The sequence below is a fragment of the Dipodomys ordii genome, unplaced genomic scaffold (assembly GCF_000151885.1).
Source record: "Dipodomys ordii isolate 6190 unplaced genomic scaffold, Dord_2.0 Scaffold166, whole genome shotgun sequence".
NCBI classification, from domain to species: Eukaryota; Metazoa; Chordata; class Mammalia; order Rodentia; family Heteromyidae; genus Dipodomys; species Dipodomys ordii.
Genome location: NW_012267382.1, coordinates 371,248 through 381,904, shown reverse-complemented (window position 1 = coordinate 381,904; position 10,657 = coordinate 371,248). Strand labels below are relative to the sequence as shown.

At 51.7% G+C, this 10,657-nt stretch overlaps 1 protein-coding gene across 1 annotated transcript in view; it reads right to left on the bottom strand.

Moving 5' to 3' along the window:
• The window catches only part of Ptdss2 (phosphatidylserine synthase 2), a 22,643-nt gene extending 16,549 nt beyond the window's left edge, over positions 1-6,094 (bottom strand). The window contains exon 1 of the mRNA XM_013033342.1: positions 5,964-6,094. Coding sequence (XP_012888796.1) covers positions 5,964-6,094 — 131 coding nt within the window. The remainder of the gene's footprint in view (positions 1-5,963) is intronic.
• Between the last annotated feature and the right edge of the window lie 4,563 nt (positions 6,095-10,657).

Below are 10,657 nucleotides of genomic sequence, written 5' to 3'. Positions count from 1 at the left end.
CCTTGAGCTGAAGAGCTGAGGGACAGCGCCCAGGCCCAGAGTTCAAGCCCCACGACTGACAAAAAAAAAAAACAAAAAACACACCTTAAGCTTTACCAGTGATGACTAGGGTTCATTAAAGCCCTTGTGTGCTTCAGACCTAATGGCCGTCTGCTGTAACATGGGCCAAGCAGGTGCTCTTGCTGGACCTGTGTTAAAGTAGATGCGCACAGCAACCTGGCTTGTTCGCTGTTGAGCCACCTTTTCCAATACCAACAGACTCCTGCAGGCTGAGGACCAAACACCTACGATGCAGTGCGTGGGGTGGAGAAGCTGGCCCAGAGACAAGCGCCGGAGTCGGGGCCCAGGAAAGGGGCTTCACCTCGGCACAGTGCACAAGAAAGGCGCGGCGCCAGCCCACAGGCTCTCGGACAAGTGCATGTGCCAGCAGCTGTTCACAGCAACACCAGCTCCCGTGATGCTTGGCCCTGGCCAAGCGTCCTTTGCCCTCATGGGGTCATGGCAAGTCTCATCAGGGTGGCTAGCATGAAACTCCCAGGACCACAATGAAGAGTAGGGTTGGTCATTTGAGGCCAGAGAGCAACGCCTGGCCCAGCCGACAGTCCCACCTCGGCAGGACAGTGGAAGCGAGTTTCTGGTCCAGCTGCCAGGACAGGACCGAGGACCAAGGCTTCAGGGCAGGAAGCGGCACGAGGAAGGGGCTGGGGCCGGGACGGCAGCTGGAAGAGGGGAAGAGCGGGGCGGGCCGCCAGAGGAGGAGACAGCCCGCGTCCGCTCTCCTGGGCCCCAGGGGCCTCAGCCAGACACGGCGCCCCGGGCTGGCGCAGGCCCCGTGGCCTGAGGACTTGACGCGGACTAGACGCCCCACATGCATGACAATTTTACAGGCTAGCTTTTAAAAAGTAGTTTTATTGTTATTAAATGTTGTAAGGGTGCATCCCTTCCTTTGCGGTCCCCACACACAAGTTACATAGGTCAGTTCCCACAGAGTGTATTCTACAATAGAGCTGATTTTGTTCATCCTTTCCGAAGCCCCCACTTTACGACCTCTAAAGAAAAAAACAAAGCAAAAATAAACACTACCACTGCCACCACCACCACAAACCCAGGTTTCCATTTCCTGGAGTTGGTTTTGTTGTTGCTGTTGTTGTTGGCTGTGGGGCCTGAACTCTGGGCCTGGGCGCTGTCCCTCAGCTCTTCAGCTCAAGGCGAGCGCTCTACCACTTGAGCTAGAGCACCACTTCCCATTTTCTGATGGTTTACTGAAGAGTCTCACGGACTTTCCTGCCAGGGCTGGCTTTGAACTGCGATCCTCAGATCTCAGCCTCCAGAGTTGCTAGGCATGAGCCACCAGTACTTAGCTTTTTTAAACTTTTTATTTATTTTGTCAAATATTTATGAATAATTATTTTATACCTTGCATTTTGTTCCAGCAAACAAGTTCGTTGCTCAAACTATTCCAACTTTGACTACAGAGGCTCTTGTGTAGTTCCTGTATTGTTTTGGCATAAATCATTTTGTTTTTCTGAGTTTTTGAAATTCAGACACTATAGAATGGACTCAATCAGCTGGCTCTCACTAGAGAACACTGGAAGCGATGTTCTCAGCACCGGATATATCCCTTGTCAAGGACCAGGAAGGTCAAGGCCCTCAGTGCACAGCAAACAGCATTCGCTTGCTGCCCTAACCTGTGTCTGTACATACACAACTACCCCATACCATGCATGTTTGAAATCCCAGCACTGGGGAGACTGAGATAGGAGGATAAAAAATTCCACGCTTAGCTGGGCACTGGTGGCTCATGTCTATAATCCTAGCTACTCAGGAGAGTGAGATTTGAGGATTATGGTTCCAAGTCAGCACAGGCAGAAAGTCCATCTTAACCTTCAATTAACCACCAAGAAGCCAGAAGTGGACCTGTGGCTTACGTGGTAAAATGCAAAACAAAAACAAACAAAAAAACCTCAGGGACGTGCCAGGTGCCAGTGGCTCACACCTGTAATCCTAGCTACTTAGGAGGATGAGACCCAGTTCAAAGCCAGCCTGAGCCATCCAGTCTGTGAGACTCTTATCTCAATAAACTACCAGAAAAGTAGAAGTAGCGCTCAAATGGTAGAGTGCTAGCCTTGAGTTGAAGAGCTCAGGCCCAGAGTTCAAGCCCCATGACAGACCAAAAACAACAATAACAACAAAAAACTCAAGGACAGTGCCCAGGCTTTGGGTTCAAGCCTTAGGACACACACACAGACACACTGACACACACATTGATATTCTCTCTTTCCCTCTCTCTCCCTCCCCCCCTTCTTTCTCTCCCTCCCTTCAGACCAAACAGGGCTGAACAAACAGAGAGATCTTGTCTTAAACAAAAGAAAAGGAAATAATACAATTGCCCTGGCTGTGTGTGGGATGTTGATTTCAGGATCCTCTGAAGCTATAAAAACCCTTACTCAAGGTTCCTTATAATACAGTATTTGCTGCCTGGTGTCAGTGGCTCATGATTGCAATTCTGTAATTCTAGTTATTCAAGAGGCTTAGATCTTAGCTGGATGCCGGTGGCTTACACCTGTAATCCTAGGTACTCAGGAGTCTGAGATCTGAGGATCGCTGTTCAAAGCCAGCCTGGGCAGGAAAGTCCTCGAGACTCTTATCTCCAATAAACCACTAGAAAACGGGAAGTGGCGCTGTGGCTCAAGTGGTAGAGTGCTCGCCTTGAGCTGAAGAGCTGAGGGACAGTGCCCAGGCCCAGAGTTCAAGTCCCATGAATGACCGCCCCCCCCCCAAAAAAAGAGGCTTAGATCTGAAGATTGTGGTTCAGAACCAGACCAGGCAGGAAAGCCTGTGAGACTTACCTGGAATCCATCAGTAAAGGCCTGGAAGTGGAGTGTAAGCCTTGAGAAGAAGCTACGGAACCCAGACACTGAATTCTAGCCCCAGACCGAAATAAAAAATTAAAAATCTAAAACAATGTATTTCAAAGAGTATCTATGTATTTGTGTTATGTTTATAGTGCAATTTATGATTACAACGTGTGAGGAGTTTCTCTTTGCTCACCGTGAACCTGGGCTGGTAGCACCTCAGCGGGGCGTGTGTCGTCCAACAAGGACACTACAGTTAGATGATGAGCCCTGCACACCACCGGGCACTGTGACAGCGCTCGGGGAGGAAGCCAGACACCAAGGCGGCCGCGTGCGGGAGCAGACCTCCAGCCGACTGCGGTGAGAAGCAACATCCCATTCCTCCACAGGGACACACAGTGGGCACACAGTATGTGCATCTGCCAAGCCAGTAGGCTAAAACTCTATTAGAAATACAGCAGATTGTCAAGAAAGCCAACGTGAGAAGAAATACACAAGTGGATAAGGTGGTAAGTGCTCGAAGTCGCTGCTCCCTGGAAGACTAAGGCAGGATTGCTTGAGCCCAGGAGTTTGAGACCAGCCTAAGCAATACGGCAGGATAACTTCTCCAAAACTATCAGAACAGAACAGAACAAGTTGGGTACCAGTGACCACACCTGCAAACCTACCTACTTGGGAGAATGAAATCAGGAAGAAAGGTCTGTAAGAAAGACACTATGTCAACAGACACCAGGCATGTTGATGCACGCTTGTCATTCCAGCTACAAGGGGAAGGCTAAGATCGGCAGCTCATGGTCCAGGTACACACCATATAGGAATGGACGCCCCATCCCAAAACTAACCAGTGCAAAAACGGCTGAAAGTTGGAACAATGGTAGAGAGCCTGCAGAGCAAGTATGAGGCCCCTGCGTTCAAATACTAGTATCACACACAAGGGGAAAAAAACCGTAGATCCATAAAATGAACAATGAAATACAAGCTAAAATTCAAAGCTTAGCAAACCAAATTAATTTACCAAGCTTTTAACAATGTACGTTCTAATGAAACATACTTCCTTGAGGGCATCAAAAACTCCAACAACAAAAATCGGCCTGCTGAGTCCCCTGGCTGTACCACTTGGCTGAGGCCCAGGAGGCCTGGTGACAAGAGCTTCAGGGGAGATGCACCTCCGGCAACGGTGCCAGGCAGCAGAGCTGCGGGCAGTGCAGGGTGACCTGGAGAGGCTGGAGCGTCCCAGAAGGAATCAAGGTCCCAGGCCTCCCCAGCTGCTCTGTGCTCTTGAAGCAGGATGGGGAATAGAGAATGTAAGAGTGTCAAGGGTCCTCGTGGTGGAGAGGCGGTTTCTAGTGTACGGGAACAGCTCAGCAGTGCTCTAAGGACTGGAGGCAGTGGGGCTATATTCACAGGAGCGTCCACACCTCTTTTGTGAGTGCCAGTCCTGGGACTTGAACTTGGGGCCTACCTGCTGTCCCTGAGCTTTTGTGCTCAAGGCTAGCACTCTATCCTTTGAGCCACAGCTCCATTTCCAGCTTTTTGGCAATTAATTGGAGGGTTTCGCAGACTCTCCTGCCTGGGCTGGCTCTGAACCTTCGTCCTCAGACCTCAGCCTCCTGGGATTCCTGGCAGCTGGCTTGGCGCTGCCTGTTTTAAGTGTGGGGTCTGCTCTTAGCCTCACTGGGCTGGGGCCACCTATGTGGACAGGAGGGTTCGTGTGGTGTGGGTCAGCTCTTCGGGGGAGGGGCAGACACGCTCTACCTCGCCACAGCTCTTGCCCATGACATCACAGCTATTCATCTCCGGCTAAAATGACTGCTCATGTAGACAGATGGGCCTCTGGCTGCAATTCTAGTCCCAGGGAATGTCTTGAAGTATGGGCAAGTCCTGTCTCTGGGACTTCTTTTCTGCAGGCACCCACAGCTGGGACTTGCCTGTGGACAAATGCAGGTACCTGCCCCCAGATTCACTGCCTCTGCAATGAAGGAGCCAATGCTCCCGGGTAGCTCCACCGTGTCCTGCCTGTGCCGGGGGGGGGGGGGGGGGGGGGGCTGCCTGAGGAGAGAGGGCCGGGCGGCCCTGCCTGTGCCCGGGGGGAGAACAGGGGCCGCCTGAGGAGGGAGGGGGCCAGGCGGTCCTACAGAAGAGATCCAGAGGGCCAGCACGGGCAGGGCCAAGTAGCAGGTAGGAGAAAGGCTGGTGGGCCTGGGAGCAAGCTGGCAGAAAACCCAGAGTACGGGCCCGGAAATGGACGGGAGCAGGGCTTGGGAGCTCCGACAGCAACTCCTTACAGAAGACCTAACAGCATCCAAAGACACAGACCCTTAAAAGGCCGACCACAGTTGCTCTTTTATAGAGGCTGCCACTTGTGTACCAAGCCAACCACACTAGTGGCAAGCCACTTGGTGTGACCTGGTCACCTAATGGGCACGGTGACACACACAGAGGCCAACCACACCCACAGGTGCACACACGTTCACCAGCACCTTGCTTAATTCTGACCACAAGCACGAAGACCCTCATTTGTCAAACACAAAGTGCTGACCCAGAATGGTCATAACCAGAGGTTATGACAAGCCTAGCAGCTAACCAGGGCTGACCGGAGGCGTTTACAGACTTCCAGCATTTTCCTCTGCCTCCTCAGACCCCTGCCCCCCCCCCCCCCAGTGGCTTCCCTGAATAGGAAGCAGCCTGGGCAGACACATAGGCCTGAGAACCATAGGAGGAAGGGGATAAAGTCTGTCAGGTGTAGAAAAATCAGGACAAAGGAGAATGTTCTGGTGTTGCTTGTCTGCACACATTCAGGACTGGCTGAAGATGGACAGGCCTGTGACTAGCCTGCTCTGGAGAATCCTGAAGTCAAATACTGCCTAGCCTCTCAAAGTGGTCAGTCTTGGTATTGATGACCTCATAGAACTGTGTCAGCTAGAAGACCCCCCACCCCCACCCCCACCCACTGCTGCAGCTCACTCTGGTCCCTGCAGTGTCAACTATGGCTCACTCAGAGATGACCACGCACCCCCGGGGCGCCTCAGAATACAGAAGGGGAGGCTGAGCGCTCAGCTGTGAACAAGGACGGGAGGACACCACTCTCCCCACACCAGGCACAGTTACCTCTTAGTATTGTAGGCTGTGTCCTGAGGTGTTTCTTCCAGGAGGGTCACATAGCCCAGTGCACAGGTGAGGATGAACAGCACAGTTAAGGTGTGAGCTCGCCTGAATCCAAAAACACATAGGAATAACATCACCAACTACTCACACGAAACACAACACACTAACCACTCTGCAAGGGAGAATGTGACCTTTACTTCCCAGCTGACTGACTGTACCTGTGGATGCTAGAAGGTTCTTCAAATGTTGGCCCCACAACATAGGCAGACATGGCCATGTTACTAACTTAAGGTAAAATTAAAACCTGGAGGCTGGGAAGTTGGCTCAGTGGTAGAGCGCTTGCCTTGCATGCCTGAGGCCCTGGGTTCGATTCCTCAGCACCACATAAGCAAACAAAAAAAAAAAGCCGGAAGTGGCGCTGTGGCTCAAGTGGTAGAGCGCTAGCCTTGAGCTGAAGAACTGAGGGACAGCGCCCAGGCCCAGAGTTCAGGCCCCATGACCGGACCCAAAAAAAAAAACAAAAAACCTGGAAGCCCTTTCCCCATACCTTAAAATAAACATGTATGTATATACTAATGAAAAATAGAAAAATGAAACCTGCTGACATTATTTAAGGAAGGTGGTACAGGCAGCATGTGAGAGGGAGTGAGTTTCATCACGACGCATTACACATGTATGGAAATGCCAATATGTACAATTATTGTGTGCTAATAAAATCTTTCAAACCAGGTGCTGGTGGCTCAGGCCTATAATCCTAGCTACTCAGGAGGCTGAGATTGTTGTTCAAAGCCAGCCTAGGCAGAAATGTCCCTGTGGGATTCCAACCCCCGTCCCCGTCTCATTCCTGGGGCTTGAACTCATGGCCTGAGCACTTGAGCTACAGCGACAGTCCTGGCTTTTTGTGTATATGTACTGAGGAATTGAATCCAAGGCTTCATGTATGCTAGGCAAGCACTCTACCACTAAGCCATACTCCCAGCCCCCTGAGAGACTCAAAAGCCAGAAGTGGAGCTGTTGGCTCCAAGTGATAAGAGCTCTAGCCTTGAACAAAAGAGCTCAGGGGAAAAAAAAATCTTAAAAAAATAATAATAATGGCCCCTCTGTATTTTCACAAAAAAACCTTATTAAAATTAAAAATAAAATAATGCTTATCAAAATGAACTCCAAAAAAAAAAATAATGGCTTGCTGGGCACTGGTGGCTCACTCCCGTAATCCTAGCTACTCAGGAGGTTGAGATCTGAGGATCACGGTTCAAAGCCAGCCCGGGCAGAAAAGTCCGTGAGACTCAGATCTCCAATAAACCACCAAAAACCTGAAGTGGCGCTGTGGCTCAAGTGGTAGAGCGCTCACCTTGAGCTGAAGAGCTGACAGCGCCCAGGCCCAGAGTTCAAGCCCCACAACTGACTTCAGCCCACTGGTTGTGTGGGTGGGTGGGTGAGGGGGGGCTTGAACTCAGGGCCAGGGTGTTGTCCTTGACCTTTTTTGCTCAAGACTAGCATTCTACCACTTTAACCCACAACTTTACTTCCATTTTTTGGTGGTTAACTGGAGGTAATAGTCCCATGAACTTTTCTGCATGGGCTGGCTTTGAACTGTGATCCTCAGATCTCAGCCTCCAGAGTAGCTAGGATGACAGGCGTGAGCCGCGGCACCCACCTTGTCTTCTTTACTTTTCACTAACACAATAACCTTCCTGTAGTTTAATTAGTTTGTCTGATAAGGGCAGCCTAGATCCTTATCCACCTTGGTGGGGGTGTTACCTTTTCTTTCTCCTAAAAACACAAAGATCACCTGAAAAGTGAGTAACTCTTTGCCCTTGAGGTAATTGTTCACCCTGTCATTCTGGCAGTAAGTGACTGCCTGGTCCTCCCCTCCCTGGAGAGGCCAAGGCAGGAGGACACCGGGCTGGAGACACGGAGGAAGGGTTTAACAGATTCAAAGTAGAGCAGACTCCAGAATGCTGCCCCGCCTTACTGCTTCTTGCTGAGCACACAGCACATGTGTCCACACAAGTAACAAGACTCGGGAGCCAGGTGGCCCTGCTCTGCCGGGAAGCCACATCTGGGTAGGGCACATCCTTGCTCCTCCCAGATGTGGAAAGATATGGAGAAGGTCTGTTTGGGGGGGTCAGGCAGAGAACTGCTTTATATAAATTCTGGGACTTTAGTTATTCTGCAAGGGAGTGGGTGAAGACAGCTGGCCCCTTGCCAGGAGTGGAAAAGACCCGGTTGTCATGCCTCCAGAGAAAACCATGATCGTCATGCTGAGTGGGAAGCAAAGCAGGACTGCCAAGACCAATCTGCAAACACACAGGGATCACCAGGGAAGGGCCAGAGCCTGCCCAGGCTGTGGCACTGACCCTCCGGCCTGCTGACCGAAGACCAAAAAGGCATCCCACTGGCTGGTCATGCTTCCCACACCTGGGCAAAGCTGGGAAAGCCCTAAGCCACACTGAGAGAGCCATCTTCCAGAGAAACCCGGGCCATCTATAATGACATAACCTTAGATTCCATTAAACGGCTACTTAGGAAGCTGTGGTAACAGCAATACCCAGTCACTAAGAAGGCTCAGTGGGCCAGATGCCCGTGAGGATTGTGGTTCAAAGCCAGCTTGGGCTGAAAAGTCCCTGTGAGACTCTTATTTCCAATTAACCACCAGAAAACCAGAAGAGCTGTGGCTCAAAGTGGTAGAGAACACCACTATCCTTGAGAAAAAAAGCTCAGGGAGAGTGCCCAGGCTCCATGAGTTCAAGCCCCATGACCAACAACAACAACAAAAAGGGCTCCCTAGGCTGAGCACTGGTGCCTTACACCCAGAATCCTAGGTGCTCGGGAGGCTGAGACCTGTAGAATTGAGGTTCAAAGCCAGCCAGAGCAGCAAAGTCTGAGCAAAAGCCTCCATCTCCAATTAATCAGCAAAATGCTGGACTGGAGTAAGAAAGCCAAGTAAGAGCAAGACCCTGAGTTCAAACCCCAGTGCATGCATACAAAGTAAGCTCTGTAGGTGGCAGCTGGTTTGGAGGAGTGGGATCTAGATAGGTACTCTACTTTCTCTTGGGAAGTAGTCTGCAACATTCTTCCAGACAGAGACATGCACTGATACAGCTCAGCATAGTATTTTTGGTTCTAAACCACTCCCCCCCCCATAGTCCCCACTGGACTTCAAACCCAGACCTTAGACCTCCCTATGGCTAACCAAAACCCCAGAGAAGCCATTTGAAAATGGAAAACCTAAAAACAGACTTTGTTCATGCAAAATTCTTTTGGTGGCCTTGGACCCTCAGGTCATTAAAAAAAATATTTTTTGTTTTTGGTTGATCATGGAGCTTGAACTCCGGCCTGGGCATTGTCCCTGAGCTCTTCAGCTCAGGGTGAGTGTTCTATCACTTGAGCCACAGTGCCACAGACTTTCCTGTCAGGGCTGGCTTTGAGCTCGATCCTCAGATCTCAGCCTCCTGAATAGCTAGAATTACAGGAGTGAGCCACCAACAGCCGGCTTCAAAAATTTTAGATTACATCTTCACATTTTTTAGGTAATATTTTCACGTTACCCTTTACCTGTGTTAACTTTATATGACATTATCCAAATTCTGTAAGACACAAAATAAGAGTACTGTTACTATTGAGCTTTTTTGAGATTAGGTCTTACTATGTGGCCTGGGTTGGCCTTAAACTCCCTGTCCTTCTGCCTCAGCTTCTTGAATGCTGAGATTACAGGTGTGTACCACCTTGTCTGGTTTTAAAAAAGAAAAAAGGTCAGTGAGGGATAGTTCAGAAGCATGGTGGCACACGATTCAGCAAGGAGCATCAGTAATGCTCACTGGGTAGGCATCTGGTAAACTCCAGAAAGAAATTTGAAAGACTTCCCCTCCCCGCTCCAGCCCCGTGTGCTCCTCTGCGTAAGCAGGGGTGGGGCGGCCAGCCCCACAGTCTCTCCTGACTCGTCTCTCAAGCTCTCCTAGGGGGAGAGTCCGGAGAGCCGCTTGTCTACACTTCCACAGACGAGCACCTGCCTTTCTCGGGGTGCTCCAGCCTTAACCACGTCGGGGGAGGGCAATGCTCCCAATTTCTGGGTCTGCACATCTGTCACTCTTTGGGCCCAGTCCTCAGATCCGAGTCCCAGCCCCCGCCCCCACGGATGGCAAGAGCACCTCGCCAAGTAAAGGAGTGTGGGAAAGGGAGGTGATCCGGCCACTCCTTCCAGAACTGTGTCTCCAAGGAGTCACCTGCTCGGTTGTGGGAGGCTGGTGTCCTCCAGCCGGGGGTGGTTCTGGATGGAGGGGCCTGAGATCCCCAGGGGTCAGAGAAGACCAGATGCCACGCTCTGAGGCCGGGCACACACTGACTGAAGGCTGCGCACCCTCCGGAAGCTGTCCGCACCCCAGGGTAGCACTGACCTAAAGGTCCACCCGGGGCTCCCCTCCGTACCCCGCGGAGCTGTCACCCCTACTTGCGAGGCGCCACTCAAAGGCGCTACCTGTGTGTCGGCCCATCCTCCTCCGCCCCATCCCGCCCCTTCCCTCCGCCGGCACGGGTCTCCGTCCGCGCACAGGGGCCCGGTGCTCTCCACCAGGGCGCCTTCTGGCTTCGGGATCACGCGGGAGGAAAGGTGCGGGGCTAGCCAAGGTCACGCAGGCCGCCGGGCGGGTCTGCCCGGAGCGGGGTCCGCGCCGCAGCGGGCGCCCGGGACGACCGGG